At 40.5% G+C, this 18256-nt stretch overlaps 1 protein-coding gene across 15 annotated transcripts in view; it reads left to right on the top strand.

Moving 5' to 3' along the window:
• Window positions 1-18256, top strand: part of UNC13B (unc-13 homolog B) — a 207562-nt gene that overhangs the window by 127032 nt on the left and 62274 nt on the right. For all 15 annotated transcript variants that reach the window (XM_086868136.1, XM_086868133.1, XM_086868139.1 and 12 more), the window contains 5 exons: window positions 277-355; window positions 2065-2139; window positions 2768-2987; window positions 10716-10943; window positions 11249-11390. In XM_086868136.1, the coding sequence (XP_086724262.1) occupies window positions 277-355; window positions 2065-2139; window positions 2768-2987; window positions 10716-10943; window positions 11249-11390 (744 nt within the window). The remainder of the gene's footprint in view (window positions 1-276; window positions 356-2064; window positions 2140-2767; window positions 2988-10715; window positions 10944-11248; window positions 11391-18256) is intronic.

Below are 18256 nucleotides of genomic sequence, written 5' to 3'. Positions count from 1 at the left end.
GTGTTCTAGACTAGGGTCAGAAGATGGGTAGTAGCGTCCTTCCCCTGGTCTGATGCTCTTCGACTTGCTCCCACCTAACCACCAATACCAGGCGGGAATGTATGGATAGTTGTGTGTGAAGAAGATAAACACTTAATCATTTTTAGCATTAACTTTACACTTTCTTAAGTATAATCTTCTGGCTGTTTTTCTTCCTTCAGTAAAGCATCCCCTTATTCACCCCTCCCAGCCCTAAATTAATTAGGTTGTTTGGTTTTTTTCCTCCTGAATTTCCAGGCCTGCAGGTGGTCTCTATGGCATTGATAGCATGCCTGATCTACGCAAAAAAAAGCCAATTCCACTTGTCAGTGATCTGGTAAGAGATTTGTTTGTTTCTCTTCTGCCACACAGCATTTACACAGCTAGCTTTAATTTCCTGATATATGGGCACATTCACTGTCACTTCAAGAAGCTCAAGTGTTTTGTTAAATTAATTCTTATGCTAAAGGGTTAGGAGTAAGGCTTGAAAAATCTGAGTGAGAATGAGCTATGGTTTTGTAGAAAATTTTATTCATTTGACAGAATTAGGTTATTTTTCATGTTCTTTATCCTTTACACAAAATATTTGATTGTTTTTAGGCCTGCATCATTTTTAAATGTTTTGCTAAAAATCAAGTACCTTAGGGAAAGTTATAATGTCCATGTGAGGTTTGGCAGCTTACCAGAAGGCTGGAATTTTAGAGGATAGATAAACGAGCATATGTGCTTGGATTTTAAAAGCTATTTGCAATATTGCCAGTAGACTTCTGCACTGGGGAAGCATGAGAACCAAGTGAGTAATGAGGACAACTTTCATATGCTTGTATGATACGGTGAAATAAGGCTTCTGCAGGACAAATGGTTTTCTGTTGGTTGTATTCAGTACACGTAGCGATTTCATACTTGAGAGAAATGCTGTAACAGCTGAAAGACCAAAGTTTCTATATCCTGTAATTCATGTGAAAAGATGCATACAATTTTGTCTGCCAGCTTATGCATGGACAGCTTTGTATGCGTCTAGGTAACTGCTTGTATCTTAAATCTTTGCAATAATGGCATTAACTTGTGTTACTTCCTTTGAATGCATTCATTCTCTCTCTTCACAGGCCATGGTAAGTGGAGGTGAAGACTATTGATCAAGTCTTCACCAGAAAAAACCCCTTACTTTGTGTTATTTTCCCCTCTACTTCTTTGCTTTTTGTTTTGAACCCGCAGTATTGCAATGAATGCGTATCCAACGCTCTCTCCTGCTCCATCACTGTTGGAATGAACTTTTTTGGTTTCTCTTGAAGCAGCATAAAGCAGAACATAAATGTTACAAAACTGATAGAGTTGGATGATTTCAAAGCAAATGCTTCTATCTTTAAATATCCTTCCCTGCCCTCATCTTACTGGATTGGCTGCAAAAATCCCTTGTATGCCACTGTGCGGTGCTGCAGAGACAATGCCCAGCAGCTGCAAAGCATGTTGGTGTCATGTGAAAGGCAATTCTTCCAGTTCATGGAAATGCAGTTCATTGTGTTCAGTGATGGCTGATGAATGTGATACACCATCATATTCAAACCTCTGCTCCCAACTCACTCCCTTTTCTTTTATCCTTGTTGCTTCCAACCTCTTTACTGTCACATTTTGGGGTGTTGTATGTTTTGTAAAGCCGATGAAATAATCTCCTTTTGGATATGAATGAAGTTAGATATAGAAAAGCGAGTCTGTAGTAGTGACCTCAGAAGTAGACAGTGGAAGGACTACTGTTGCTACCAGAGCGTAAAAGTGAAGATGGGAATCCAGGTTTCCTTGAAGTCTTTCAGAGAAACAAATAGACATTTACTAGAGGGAGACTGATTATGGACAGATGGAAACAAGTTTGAGAACTTTCAGAGTATACATTTGACTCCTCTGAGATTTGAGCAGCCATTTAAGAAACCAACTTAAATGCAGTAGATTGCTGGTTTGTTGTCTGGCATGGCAGAGCTCACATCTCTGGGCATGTAACGCCATTGCACTTATAAATGCTGGTGGTGAATAAAAAAATTTCTTCCTCCCTAGTCACTGGTTCAGTCCCGAAAAGCCGGAATTACCTCAGCAATGGCTACTAGAACATCTCTTAAAGATGAAGAGCTGGTAAGTGGGAGTGTTACCTGATTTCTCTTAATTCTTAGTAAGCAAATTAAAGGGATTTGGTGCTCTGAGATTCAGAGCCAGCTTCACAGATACCAAGAAATATAGATGCAAAGCTTCCTGTTTGTTTGAAGAAGAAATCAAACACATGAAAACAATATTGAATGTATCAATGTAGTCCTGAAAAATGTAGATACACAGAATCACAGAATATGCTGAGTTGGAAAGGCACCCATCAGGATCATTGAGTTCAACTCACTGTCCTTCATAGAACACACCAAGAGACATCATCTGTCTTGATGATGTTGTCCAAACACTTGGAATTAATAAGCTTACCTTTTCCTTCTGTGCTATTTACCATAAGAGACAGTGCGTGAAACTTGCTTTATTCAAGATATTTCCCATCCACAAATATTAATAGTTGTCTTCCAAGTTTTCTAATGCCTGAGGAGATATTTTTGGAAGGTGTGTCCTCTGATGCCACATGTAAAAATTTGATTTATTTGTCCACCTCAAATATGTAGCTTTATTGCGGTGGTTATGCCTTTTCCTGTAAAACTCTTGTGTTAACCAACAAAATAGTCTCAAACACCTTCCTGGATATTGGTTTACATATGCTCTTGCCTTTCAGAAATCTCATGTCTATAAGAAGACCTTGCAAGCCTTAATTTACCCCATCTCTTGTACCACCCCACACAACTTCGAAGTGTGGACAGCCACAACTCCTACCTACTGCTACGAATGTGAGGGGCTGCTGTGGGGCATCGCACGGCAGGGAATGCGCTGCGGGGAGTGCGGGGTCAAGTGCCACGAGAAGTGCCAAGACTTGCTCAATGCTGACTGCCTGCAGAGTGAGTAGTGGCCAGTGGAGTGTGGCTGTTCCAGAAATTGTTGCCAGAGCCTTCCTAAATGTACTGATGATATCGTAGGGATCAGTGAAGCTGCAGTGATTAAAGTGACTGTGTGTTTTTTGAAAAGGTTCCACTGGGCTAGACCTACCCCCTGGGGGCACAGACAGCTCCACTGATGCAGAAGAACTTTACAGCATTGTGCTTGATGTCTTTTAAAAGAAGATTTAATTCTTCACTCTTTCACGTCTGTTCATTGGTTTTGGTTGATTTGTTTGTTGGTTTGTTTTTTTGTTTTGTTTGCTCTCTTTGTGTCAGCTCAGGTTGTGTATTTGCCAGCATATCCTGCATTGAAGTGTGGGTTGGATGAATAGGGTATGAGGCTGAATATTGTGACATTTGTTTTGCTCTCCTGCCCTGGTATTACAGTCAGGTTGCTTGTTCCAACTGTCAGTCTGTGCCACTGTCTCAAGTTTTTTAGGCAGCACTGGGTTCTTGCTTAGGGTAAAGAGTCCCTGGCCTTAGCTTGGATTATCTGTACCAGCAGCAGCCTGGGAAGGCATCTTGTCTTTTTAACAGTAGGTCTGCTCTGCTGAACCACTTTAGAGACCTAGGGCTGAGTTAACAGAGATGGTGAGTCATATACAAAGGTGTTGTTTGAGTATATGGGCAGTATTTAATCTTCCTACTAGTATTTCTGATTATTTTGTTGGTGTAAAAACTAAGTATTCAATTGAGTCATCTCCTCAAGGAAGTCTGTAACTTTGTAGAGTAAATGACACTGTACACTAACAATGGACAAGTTTAAAAGGAATTTGATTAAAGGAGGGGGGGAAAGAGAAAAAGTACTTATTTAGGCATCTGCCTTGGTCCAGTTGCTTTTATTTGCTTGAAATACCATTTTTTAATTCAGTCTCAAATTTATATTCCTGCTTGAGAGCAAAATATCTCAGTCTAAGTAGAATAGAAATTTCTTACATGTGTGTTAAATCTTGAGTAGGAAGGTGTGTCTGTTCTCTCTTGCTTTTCTTGTCATTGTAGCTTGATGGACTAAGTCTAAAGAATCAGAAAAGTTTACGAAGTATGAAGGGACTTATTTTAAATTCTTGTCAGCAGTTCTAGGAATATAAGTCAGATTTTGTGTCTGCCTTAGGCTATAGTTGTTTGGGAAAGCCAAGGCTGAATGATTCAGCAAGGGATACCAGTGAATCATAGGTCATTTGTTTTTTCTTACAACTCTTCTTAACACCCCAAATGGATATTGTTTATGCTTGTATTTTTGATGTGTGCAGAGTCTTAAATTTGTCATAGTTAGGTCTAGGGCTATTTGCAATGGCTTATTTGTAAGACACATCTGCTCCTGGCCAAACACCTCTGTCCCCCAGTTGCTTAGCGGTTCTAGATTTGTCTTTGAGGGTTGGGAGATGAGTTTATAGCATTTGAACGGTTGCATCATTGGTACCTTGGCTTTGTTAAGACTTTTCTGTGACTAAGCAAAGAGCTGTGCTGTTGCATTTTGTCCAGGAGAATGTAGTTTGGTCAAAGCTCAGTTTTCTGTCACAGTCTGATGCACAGGATCAGCTCCTGAGAATAACCTTTTCATTTCTGGAGTTCACCAGAACTCTCAGCTAACTGGTAATTTTCAGTATTTGAGGTGAAAAGCTCAAAGCATCCGGCTTGATTCAGATGCATACCCATGATGCTGTAGTGTTGCAAGGGAGTTGTGATATCTCAGTAAGGAAGAAATCTCTGGAGAACAGAGGAGGATTAGGTTTGCACCAGCAGCAGAGAGAAACAGGCACAAAGCTGTTGTACAGAGCAGTGGTGCTGAAGTTGAAAACAACAAGGAAGAACCTCTGTGTATGTAGTCATATTAATGACTTGGAGGTATGCTCCTGCAGAGGAAGGTTGTGGCTATCCATGTTCAAGAAGGGAGACTTAGATGGGAATGGGTACTGGAGAGAGTTCAGTAGTAATGGGAGTAATATAAGAATGTTGAGAGAGAGGATGATGTAAGATTGTTAATCTTTCAAAAGAGAGGCTTGGCAGTCTGGGGCAGGAGGGCAGGAATCATGCTGTTTAAAAAAAAAAAACAAACAAAAAACTGTACTAGGTCTGTCCTAATAGAATGTTTCTAAAGGGATGTTGCAGAGTCCAGGGCAGAGGACTGCAGATAGGACATCAGCACGTAGTGCACCTCCTACAACACTGGCTTACTCTTACATTTTACAGATATCTATGTCTTAAAGCCTTTCTGGGCAGTAGATACTGTTTCACAGCTGGCAGCAGTGGATCTGTGAATTGGTTTAATCCTTGTTTGAACCTGTTTATGCTTTTATACTGGGGAAGAGGGAGATAAGCTACTGGAGACAGATGATCTTTTTAAGCTTATTGTTAACAAAAGAGAAAAAGGTCTGAATTCGCTGTGAGAAAATTAAAGGTAGAAGACAACTTCAGTGATTAAGATTCCCTGAGAACAGGGAGTCTCTGGAGCTGAGACTCTGAAGAATAACCACGGGGGAAGGTTTTCTTATCTCCAGTTGTAATTACATAATCTTATGCAGTGGGCTGTGGGATGTGATGATGGCAATACTGTGTTTTTCCATAGAATAGAAGAAACAACTGGCAATTACTTTTCATATATGGCAAAGCATTAAGTAAGAACTTGTTATTTTATTCAGGGAATTGTGGATGTTTTCACATTTTATTTCAAAATGTAAACTCAGGATACTTCATCATGCAGAGTTACAGAAACGGAGAAGAAACAACTGAGAATACACCAGGCTTAAAATGTGTGAAGCATGTAGAAAGGTAAAACCCAACCAAACAAAAATTTTACTTACTGAGTTACTCATAAGGTGTCCAGAATCAAGGAATAGAGACTGAGCAGTCTGCAGGGTTACCCATTGTGAATATGGAGGGTGTGATTAGTTGGGGTAGAGGTGTAGAGGAAGCTGGAGATGGTAATTGTGTAATGAAAAGACAGAAAAGACAGAGGATAGTGGTGGGAGTTGGAGAAGGGGATGAATGTGCCTCTGGAATGAGAAAACAATGGTAATCAATACTAGAAATGTATTAAAAGACAATTTCAGGCAGCTATGTTCTTTGCTTCAATGTGTTCATGCTAAAATTCTTCTAACTGGAGCCCAGTGAGCCAGAGGAAAATGGAGAAGTTTAATTTCTTTTTACACATATGTTTGAAGAGCATAGTCTGTACTTGAGGAATGAGAAACAGGGTGTCTGGGGGACAAACAACAGTTTAGAGATCCCATAAATTCAAGACTGAAGTTTCTTGTATACTGAACTCAGCAGGGATTTTTTCCTAACAGAAGCTTTATTGTTGCTGTCGGCAAAAAACCCAAAATATTCTCAGGACATGTATTCACTTATGTCTATTTAGGGCTTCCAGAAAATGTTACAGAGGAGTAAAATGAATTTCAGACTGGTAACAAATACAATTGTATTGATTACACCTTGATGCCTCAGGATATATATTCACTTAAATCTGTGTAAGTCTTCCAGAAAATGTTGCATTGGAGTAAAATGAATGTTCAGGCTGGTCACATACACTTTTCCATTGTTTATGCCTTAAAATTTTGGGTAGACACCTGGGGTTTTATTCCTTAGATTTAGAATGTGCTGTTTATCCATTTTTCATCCTTCTTACCTTTCTGGGGAAAATAATTCTCCAATTCTTTTAGAATTAAGTTTGATTATCTCTTCTGAGGGTATTTTTCTTAGACTCTATGTTTTTAACAAACTTATTATCTGATATACTCAACAAATTTATCATCAGTGTGGGACTTCACTGGTGTGCATTCAGCAATGCTTTGTTGCAATTTGAATCAAAACACATCTGCAGACTGCTTCAGCAGGGCTTTTCCATGGATTGGTGTGTCTGAAGTGCAATAACCTGGAGTCAGGCAGTGTGTGTACTGCAGCCTCCTGGTTCATAATGTTGTAGGTACTTAGGAGTTATTATTCTGATGATAGGGCACTTACCTTTTTATCATAAGCTCTTAAATACTTGCTCAAGGGACAGTGCTCTGTTTTCAGCCATCTGCTATTCCTGGAAGTAGTAGAAATCTCTGCTGAATGGGTACTTTCCTTTCTTATTTGACAGAGAATGGATAGAGGGATGTTCTTTAACCATCCCCATGGCAGGCAAAGCTTTTGGAAACCGAGGTTTTATCTCTTGCCTTGAGCATTGGTGTAGTACTAACTGAGTTAGAGTGGGCTGGGCAATTCTGGTATCAAAGAAAGTGTAAATCTCAGGCTGGATGTGTAGGAGACCAAGGAACAAATACAGAGAAGTAATTAGCAAGAGGGTGGAATGGAAGGACATTATGTGAGCAAGAGCCTAGTTCAGGGCTGGCTTTTTAGTTTGATGCATTTTGACTCAGGACTGTGAGGCAGGTATGATTGTTGCTTTTTGGATGAGAAACTTGTGTGTGTTGTACTCTGAGTTCAGAGACTACAGTTCTGAAACTTGAGTCAGTGAGTGGGGGGTTAGTCAGACCAAATAAGTCAAGAGCTAATCATCTTGGCTTCTGATTTGAATGATGGTTAGACACCATGGTGATGAACAGTTATTTGCTCCCAGAGTCCTATGTAGGAAAATATTTGCACAGAAGGAAGAAGGATACCTTTATTTGAAACTTGAATATCTATTTTAAGTTTCAGGGATATGTAATTTCTAAGCATTATCCGCCTACTGAACAGCTGCCTTCTATCCTAAAGTGTTGCTTTCTTGAATTCTTCTTAAAGCATAGAATTACAGTATTGCTGGTTTACTAATAGCTGTATCAATACAATTCCCAATATAGATATATTTGCTTTCTGTTTCCAGTCATAAATTGACTAATAATTCAGTCCTAGAGAGAAAGGAAAGCCCAGAACCTGTACACATTACTTTTATATTCCAGTGACTTTCTGTTGCCATTCACAGGAGTAGAAAAGCTGATCCATTGACTAGAAACCTCTTTGCAACTTAGAGAAACACAGTTTGCAGTCCAAGAGCAGGAAAAGCACCCTCTACAATTCAGTATAGCGACATGTTTTTCTTTTAAAAACACATACATCGTTGTTAATTAGTCCCCCAATGGCTGTTTTAGAATCCCTCTTGGTTCTGTACCAAGAAGCAAGTATCAAAATTTAAAAAGAGTGTGTTGTTGAGACAGGAGAATAGACATTCTTTTAGACATGTTCTTTGTTAGTCTGTATTTTTAAACAAGGTGTCTGTCTGATTCAGACTTCTGCCCTGCAGTTCAGGCACAGTCTCTGCAGGCAGAGAGAGACCTTTCCTAGGGAATGAATAATGGAGCGGCCTGGGCAGATTATCTGGGCATAGTGGGGAAGCAGTGTGGATGGAGGTGTGGGGTTTCCTCCGGAGTCACAAGGCTGAGCCAAGTCTTGGAGGTTACTAGAGGGCTGTAGGGGTCTGTGTGTCTTGGCTTGAACATCCTGCAACCCGGGGTGCCCTGGACTGCTGCTGGGTTTTAGCAGAGGCATAAATCCACTGTGCAAGGTCTCTGGAGGTTGTGGGGATGTTAAACATGTTTTAATTAGAATTCCTCCATTTGTCCAGATTTGCATGCTAAAGCCTCATTTGATGTTCCTGCAGTGCTTGCATTAAGGTGTGTTTTAATTTGGTTCTTAATTTCCTTGAGGTCAGAAAGGTATGGGCTCAGTTGATTTCTTTGGATCATGACAGATCTCAGAATTCCAGTTAGGAAAGGCAAATTGTTCAGTTTGGCCTTTCCCAATTTCCCAGTAATTTTCTGTAGTTCTGCATATATAGCATAGAGTCCATTTCTATCCTCAGGAGACCTAGTTCTGTTAAAGCTGAATAGCACTTCTTATCTGAAGTTCAAAGCATAGCCCCTGGTATCATTTCAGTTTCATTTTCCTTTAATAAATGTTAGGTGCATCGCTGGTGAGTAGAAACAGCAGGGGCTGTGTAATTAATTCCAGTATTTTTGATTTCATTTCATCTTAAGCCAACAACAGGAAACTCTGGGGCATGTACCTTTTATTGTACTAAATTAAATACTGAACATCAGGCCTCTAGGAAGAAAAATTAAAAAGTACTCAGGTAATGTAAAATTAAGGCTTGTTTAACACCCAGGCCATTAATAACATGCCTTGGTATGCAGTATCCTTAATGAACTTCTGACACTTCTGTTGCAAACTGTTTTTATTCTCTTTGGCTATGTACTGCTGGGCTCCTCTGTGTGTGTATGAGTTCATAGGACTCTTTTCATATTTAGTCACTACATGCTGAAACAGTTTTGTATGCAAAACTGTAGTTCCTTATAGCAAGGGTTCAGATATCATATTTGCCCACTTCTGGAAGAAAACAGTTTCGTGTATCTTTGTGATTGATTACTCCCTTTGCACACACCTTGCACCTGCTTTAATACATATTTTTAAGGTTATTTAATATTTGGTGAATACCTGAATAAGGATATTTTTCCTAGGACTATGCTTACTTCAGTTAAACTATCCTGGAGAAGAAAAACAAACAAAAGTATATTACATCAAACAGAAAGGTTATGATTGAATGTGTTCACTTTCATACTTTTGTACTGGCTTAACTTAATCTGACTTAAGATCATAATTTGAAATTGCTGCAGACAGTGTATAGAGAGACTGTGCAATCCTGAGTTCCTGTTTTTCATTTCACACATGAGTTATCTGCCCTGTTAGCTTGCATTGGTGCTTTTATTGATGCATGTCTCACATCTGACACAGTAGTCAGTTTCTAAATTTTGACAGTAAAAATGACTGTCAGAATTGAGTAGGAAGTATTAGGTGGTGGGAGTAGTCTTATCTCATAATTACATGAACATTGAAACTTCTTAAGAGGTGTGCAAGCAACCAGAGGCTTGTCTTTTGTCAGATGAAGTTTGCTATCTGTGTAGACTCTGTGCCTGGCTCTTGTGTGTCCAGCTGCTGGACACTGTAGTAGCACTGCATGCATATAAGGGCCCAAATTTTGAACTCTTGAGTTTGCTATCTTACGGTTATTGTGATAGTTAATATACCCGAGCAGTTCTAGAAAATGACTGATTGAGTTGTCTCCATGCAAGCTGATAAAATAAAATGCCATCCAGAGGGGCACTCTGTGTTTCTGCAGGTTGATGCCTGATCCAGACAGGGTGGTTCCAGGCAGAAGGAGGCATAGATTTGCAGCAAATGACTCTGAGCTCAGCAGGGAGCTTTGTGACACACAATTTTCTACACATGGTAGAAAATGCCAACAGTTTGGACCCATCTGAGCTTCTCTTCTGTGGTGCTGAATTGCAGCACTGGGACAAACTCATAGGTACTGTCTGTAATGGAGGTCCTATGTCCCCTTCTCAGCACTAGACTAAGCAAGGATTTCTTTATTTATAGCAAGGTGATGAGAGCAGAGGCCATGCTGATACCTGCTGTTAATTTAAGAACCTCACTCCTGGGTGTTCCTTAGCTGTAAGGATATTAAATCAACCTGTTGATAGGAGGGCAGTCTGATCCCAGATTATAGAGGAACTCCTCCTCAGCCTCTAAGTGGTCCAAGTTCTCTGTGTATGTTGGAACAGGGGGATGGACTGTAAATGTCAGTATCAGGATCAGTCACCCATCATGCGAAGGGTAACTTGCAGCTTTGATCCCCCTGTCCAGACTCAGTGAGACATGATTTTGTGTATATTTGTTCTTGATGACCATTGTGTATTTTCTGGTGCACAGGAGCAGCTGAGAAGAGCTCGAAGCATGGAGCTGAAGACCGGACCCAGAATTTCATCATGGCCATGAAGGATCGCATGAAAATCCGGGAGCGGAACAAGCCTGAGATCTTTGACTTGATCAGAGATGTGTTTTGTGAGAGCAAAATGACACATGCTCAGCAGATGAAGACAGTGAAACAGAGTGTGCTTGATGGTACCTCAAAGTGGTCAGCAAAGATCACAATCACTGGTGAGTGGGAGAGTTACAGGTTCCCTTGGTCTCATTTGGGAGCCTCAAGTAAGAGAGTTGGTGTGAAATTAAAACAGAGAAGAAGGGCTCTGACCTCTGTGTCTTTCTGCCGAGTGCACATACAGGTAGCTGGTGCAGATAGCCCTGTTGCAGGCACCATAGTGCACCATGAGCTGAGGCTCATCAGAAATGTTCTCATGAGGGATAATCCTGTTTCTCTGACCATTATGAGCTGCTGCTTCATGTGGTGGTTAGACACATTGTCTTGTTGCAGGGTGGTGGTAACCCTTCTCTTTTTGTTTCAGTGGTGTGTGCTCAGGGTCTGCAGGCCAAAGACAAGACTGGGTCCAGTGATCCATATGTAACTGTTCAAGTGGGTAAAACAAAGAAGAGGACAAAAACGATCTTTGGAAATCTGAACCCTGTATGGGAAGAGAAGTTTTACTTGTAAGTGCTCTGACAAGGACTCTCAGTCTCATGTCATCTGTTTGTATGATCTGTGCTTTGACAGCTATGTCTTCTCTCTCAGTATGCATTCCCACATCACCTGTAATCTGGGATGGTTCTATTTTTGCTCAGCATTGTGTGTGTGGAGGATTGACATCTTTAGCAATGTACATAGTGCACACCTATTTATCCCATCTGTCTTCCTTGTGTATATACAAATTGTCTGCTTTATGAACACTTCTATACTGATGTTCCTAGAGAATGCTAAAGAGCAAGGAAAATATTTAAACCAGCAGCTATTGTTTCTGGCTAAAAGAATTCCTTGTGATATGAGAGTAACATTTGTGTAAAGGACTAAGGAAACTTCTTTGACCTGTGTTCTGGGACCTGTTATTAGTGTTTGGCAACCAAATTTAAAGGTAATTAGCTTTCAGTTTTCAGCTTTTCAGGTAATTTCAGCCTTCAGTGTCTGTGACACCAGCAGCCTCTTATTTCAGTTTTGGAACATCAATGAAACAATAACTCAAAGGAGTTATTGTTGCAAGAGAGAGCTTCCAAGATGACCAATGTATTGATGTCTAAATTGAAAGGAAAGACTGGAGGCCCAATTCTTTAGATAACAGCTATGCTCAAGATATATTGTTCCATCCTGTTTTTATTGAATAAGTAATCAGTACCCTCAATTTGTCACTGAAGATGTTATGAACTGAAGTGGAGACATGAAATCCAGCAACTGTTTTCTGAGGATCCTGGGTGATTTCATTCAACATCAACAATCTTTATTTCTTTCAATGTGTAAGGTATTGCATTGTAACATCTGTCTCCTTCCTTTCTTTTCCTTCCTGTTCTTTTCTAAACTTCTTGAGGGGAGCTTTCTCTGCAAAGTGCAATTTGTGTGTGTTTTAAAATCAGTTTCGTATCAGCCCAGCTTTGTCTTTACAATGTGCAGCAGAAACAAAACTGTTTTTAAGTAGCTTTGAACTACTCAGTAACATCAGAAAAATCCTACTCCTGTTTTGAGCGAGCAAGTCCCTGTCTTTATTTTTAGTTTAATCCAAGGTAACATTTCTGCTTGGTAAGTAGTAAGAATGCTTAGGTGCTGTTTGGATAACTCTAGTCACAATAGCAGCAAGTCTGTGTGGGAGCCTTAAAGACCTTGATTTACCATGCCAAGTAGTTACCATGGTATTTGCAGTGTGCTCCCTTCTAATTTTAGGAGCTGCAGCAAATACTCTGCTTAAAGATAGATAGCAGAGTGTGATAAATGTCACCATTTTAACTGTGACACTCTTTAGACTTAATCGCCATGTCTGTGATTCAGCAGATAAGGTGCTCTTGGGCATTAGCATTGATGCTACTTTCTGTCTTTCCTGTGGTGGCTGCCTTCCTTGCCTTGGAATAGCAGGAGGAGATGAAGGAAATGAGCACAGAGTCCACACTGATGGCTGGAGAGCATTCAGTACTGCAGTCAGTGTGTTGTTTCATTAGTAGATGTCGAAGCTCACCTTCTGCTGAATGAGGACAGAGTCATTTAGAAGCATGTGCAGCACTGGTTTTCTACACACCCATGTTTCTATTTTGCATGTGTGGATCTTTTTGCAGCTTACAGCTCTTCAAGTTCTAAAATTTTCTAACCCATAATCAAATGGAAATTTAAATCAACACATTCAGGCCCAAAATACCCATTATAAACCAGGCTTTTTTAGAAGAGATTGTCAGGTCAATCAAGAGACTGTCAAATTTTAAAGGGTTGGATGAGGAAGTGTCTTTGATCCTTAGAATGAGGCTAATTTCTTGTAGTGAGAGAAAGGTGTGCTGGTAGTTACTGAAAGCCATGCAGTAGACATCTGAAAGCTTTGGTGTTCAAAATGGTTAAACAATTCACAAGGAGCAAGATGTGTAAGTAGAGAGGTCAGGTCAGTTACTAATATATGTCAGCAGCACTGGTTTGGTGGACTTGTTTGTAACTGATGTTCATTAGGTGCCTAGTGCCTTCCAGATGATCACAATTCCAGTGTGTTTTCAAAGGTTGTATGTAGAGCCAGAAATCTGTGTGCATCAGTTATTAGAATGATAACGCTGTTATTATAACCATGGCATGAATGAGGACACAGATGAGTGACACAGTTCTTTCTACAAGCTCAATAAAGTTTATTACAAGCAGCTGAAATAAGTTGGGAAATTTTTATGTCTCTGGTAGGCTGTTTTTAATAGGGGGTTTTATATTTATTTATGGTGATTGATAGAAAAGTATATAAACTTAAATATTTCTCCCTAAAAATGGCTTTGTTAGTTTTCCATCTATTTTGAGAGAAAAATACTGTGGTAGGTTTGACCCAATTCTAATTCCAGATTTAGAATCATATTTTAGAAAAGGCAAGGTTGAAAATGCTTTGGGTTTCCATTATAAGTGCTTTTTAGGTCATCACTAGCCTGTGTAACTGTAGGCATCTGCTTAGATTAATCACCAGTTCTTGCAGTGTATTCATGTTGCCTGAGCAAGCAATTTGCAGGCTGTTTCTTTCTGAAAGTTATCTCTTTGTATATTTGCATCTGTAGCTTTAGGAAATAGGTTGTTACATAGAGATTTTTGTATATTTCATCAGCATTTGAAGACCTTTGAAAACATAAGGTGTTGATTTTTTATGCTCTGTTCAAAGTGTTGCAGGCTTGATGCAGACTCTGCATATCTGGTGCTTGGCAGCAGGAAGCTTGGTGGCGAACTCCAGCCACTGCTGCAGCACAATGTTCTGTGAACATGCACTAAGGAAACCCCTGCTTTTCTTTGGTCTATATCCCCTTCTCTCTCGTAGTATATCCCAGTTTCTTTACTCTAGTTGTGGTGAGTGGGTTTACAGATGTCCTCCTCCATTTGCTGTGTACTTTTTTCCCTTGTGCCCTCACCTCTCTTCCCTTGCCCTCAGCTCTGGCTGGACAGAAGGCAGCATGTCTCCTGCCTGCATCTGGATTCTGAGTTGTCTGTAGTGGCTGGTATGTGGGAGCCAGCTGGCTGCAGGCTTTCCAAGGACAGCAGGTGGTATGGGTTTCTCTTCTCCATTTAGCTGTTGTTTTTTGACAAAACCTGTTGGAACATAGAAGCTTTCACAGCAAGTCTGCATAACTCTTGCTTCCTTATGAAGTGGTCCAGTAGTATGAGAAGGAAGCTATTTTGCCATATTCAGTGCAATTAGAACAAGACAGTAATTCTTCATTTAAACATGTTTTAGACTGTTACAGGGTTCCTGGAATGTTTTTCTTCTTTAAAGGCTGAAGCTGAGCATCCATTTGTATGGGTTACAATAGCAGACAGTGCTTAGGAGGATAAACCCGACCACAGGGCAATTTCAGTTTTAAAGGAGGAGCTCTGGGGTTGTTTGGAAGCTGCTTTTCCATACCTTTTGTTCAGGGAATGCCATAGTCTTTAAAGACTGTGAATACTGAATGCTATTGCTCTTCCTGGTGTAGGTGCAGAATTACTTGTTCATTTTAGAGTAATATCCCCTTGGAGTTGTATGGTCTGAGTACAGCTGTGTCTAAGCTTTGAATGGTGGATATGAAGTCATTGCCTGGAACAGATTACAATATCTCTGAACAGGTTGCAAAAGGCATGTTATTCTTTCTCACTGCAGAAGAATAAATTAGTTAAAATGAATGCAGGGCCTCTTGCTAGCAGACAGACAGTATTTTACTGGGATGTGCAGAGCCCACATGATATACATACCTGTTAGTCCTTTGGGAATGGTGCTACTGCTCAACTAACCACTGGCTGGTTACCCAAAGGCTTCTGTTTGGTTCCACAGTTTTCCTTTCAGCTGCTGAGCATGTTGTCAAGCTCAACATCTTTCAGTTATCCCTGTGATTACATGTGCTGTTCCAAAGCTGTATTTTAGACTTCCCCTTCTGAGATAACTGTGTTTATAACCATTGTAACTCTCCCCGCTCTGACTGCCTTCTCTGTGTAGCAGGGGCCATACAGTTTGTCTTGATTTCTTTAATCTCCAGGTACTGCAAACGCTGAAACTCTGATAATATCTCATTTGCTTCCCTGCTCATTTACCAACATGAGACTTAAATCTGAATGCAGACCTGATGCCTAGTGGCAAGCACCAGCTGGAAAACTGAGTTAATGTAGCTAGTGATGTAAAATGCAGAATCACTTTATCTGCTCTTTGCAGTTAGAAGAGCTGTACCATTAATTTGTCAGTTGGTGTTGTAACATTGGGTAACAGCAAATGATTGTACTTGTTCTCCTAAGAAAAGAGCTTAATGTTAGAAGAAAATAAGTGAAAACTCGTTTCTTTGTTCTGAGACAGCAATAATGGGCTCTCAGGGCATATTATTGTGCTGTCATGCTTAACTTATAAAGAACTGAGGATTTGCCTTCACTCTTCTTCCACTGATTTTGCCTTTGGTGTTTTTTCCACTGTCCTTTTTTCTCCCTAAAAGAGGAGTCTTGTCATAATTTAAAAATGAACCTTTTCTGAGAAGTTCTTTGCCTTCCATTCCCACTGCAGTTGGCCACAACTGAGCTGCCAATTGGACCCTGCAATGTTTGACTCTTCATTTGAACCACACTGGAATCCTCCTGCTTTTTCAGCTGCACCATTTCCTAAACCAACTTTTTTTCTGCTCCCCCTCTGTATGTTGTTGCAACTTTTTACTGATCTTTATCATACTGGTTGCTACAACTACTCCTTCCTTTCTCGTTTTCCACAAAATGACTTCTTTTTTTTAGGCTTTGCTCCTCAGAAGCAGAACTGTACTCCTCAAATGATCACAGGTCCTAAAATCTTGCTGAACTGTTCTCTCCTTTGCATTTTCCCACCTCATCCATTGTGTCTGCAAACAGCTCTGCACTTCTTTCTTTCTTCTTCTCTACCACTGACACTTATGAAATGTCCCCTGCACTGGACTGTGGAACTTGACAGGCTCTTCTTGAGAACTGTGTCAGCAGAAAGGAAACTGCTCACAGAATATGGACACACAGACATTCACTAGACTTTTTGAACCATAAATATTTTGGTTCAATATAAAAAAAATACAAAAATACAATAAAACTACTCAATTCTGACCTATGTTAAAATCTGTAAAATGTTGTTGCTTCCTCTGGTCCCCTACTTTCCTTTTATGTTCTTGCTTAAATCTACATGTTGTGTTTTGTCTTTATTAGCCTGTCAGCTCTCCAGGGTAAAATTGGCAAATTCAGAGCAAATATTGTTGGGGTTTTTTTTCGAAGAATGACTCATTGGTTCTGAAGTAGTATTCCGGTCATTTTTGGACACTTCCCCTTTTTCTTTCTCTCCACATTTTAAAGGAGATGAGGCACTGACAGTGACCTGTCCCAGACCCCTGGCATCATCCAAGCCCATCTGGCCCAGACTTTACAGGTGGACAGAGATCTCAGAACTAAGAATCACTTCCTACAATTTTTTTTCAGAAGTTGGAGCTAGATTAGAGGGATACAAATTGCTAACTTCATTGTGGGAGGAACTACACTGTAAATTCAACAGTTGCTTGTTCTGTTTAGCCACCAGTATACTAATTACTGTGTGTGTGGGCATGTCACTGTGTGAGCAGACCAGAATTAACCACAGCTTCGTGTGCTCTCGTGCTTCCCCTCAGCTGGGCATGGGAAGAGACCCAAATATTGACGGTGTAGGGGATGTGTGTGGGTGCTGGGGCTTCGGTGCTGTGTAAGACTAAAGGGGAACGTGGCAAAATAGATGGAGGTAGAGAGTGGGATAGCGAGCAAGTTAGCAGAACCAGGCTCAGCAGCTTCCAGTGCAGCAACGACTGGCTTCAGGCAGAAAATCTTAATGGGGGAAGAAAAAAATCTGATTTTAATTTTTTGTATAGATTTTGTATGCTGTTTCTGGAAAACGGTACTTCATTTGGTAGCTTGAAGTGTAAAAGTGAGTTCTGTTATAAAAATGGCACCACTCCAAACACTGAGACAATATGGATAAAAAAGGAAGGGTTTGAGCCATGTACATAGCAAACCTGGTTTCCAGTCTCTTGCTCTCTGAAACTGACCTGAAAGTATTTGGTAATTTCTTCCTTTAGGTGGGGTCACAGACTGTTTCTTTTCTCTGCATCCTCTTGGGAAAAGCTGTGAGAGCTCAGCTTGGGAAGGTGGACAGATATATATGTGCACACATTGAAATCAAGCTTCATGAAAGCATAGCAAGAAGTGGGGCAGGCATCTTGAGAAATGTGCCAGATCCTGTATTAATGAGGGGGAGAGCTTGTAGCAGCAGAGCTTGTTTGCCGCAGTAAACAAATCAGTGTCACTGTCCCAAACTGGAAGCTATTTCTCATTAGTTAGAAAATTCTTACACATCATCAAGCCCAAGTCTTCTGGTGTTCACGATTCTGTTTTGGGGTCCTCACTGAAAAGTGGACTGGCTTTGACACAACTGCTTCACCAAATCAAGGACTGTGGTTCCACAGACTTAGATGTTTGATGGTAAGCCACCAGCATAAGGCTTTCAGCTGCAGTGAGCAGGTGATAAAGCTCACTTTCACTCTGGCATGGGACCAGCACAAAGAAAGCAAGCTGAGCAGTCTCTTAAAAACAGCAAAGAAAGGTGTGGTAAAATAGAAGCTTTAGTAGCTCAGTAAGTGCTTTGGAAGGTTTCCTGTAGGATGTTGCAGTGAGTTATGCTGCTGGCTTTGCATGAAGGATGATAGCCAGCCACCTCAGGAGCGGGGGATGATGCATGTGGGACTGCTGAAGTTAGATTTAGTTTTGAACAGTGAATGTTTTCCTTAAGGAAAGACCACTGGAAACCAAGAAGGAAGACCAAAGTGGTCCTAGCAAAGAGCTGTCAGCCAGAAGGTGATGTTTGAAGAAGTCAGGAATTAAC

The sequence above is a fragment of the Cyanistes caeruleus genome, chromosome Z, assembly GCF_971803275.1.
Source record: "Cyanistes caeruleus chromosome Z, bCyaCae1.hap1.1, whole genome shotgun sequence".
Taxonomy (NCBI): domain Eukaryota; kingdom Metazoa; phylum Chordata; class Aves; order Passeriformes; family Paridae; genus Cyanistes; species Cyanistes caeruleus.
Note: the sequence above shows the minus strand (reverse complement) of the source record. Positions and strands in the feature narration are given on the sequence as shown.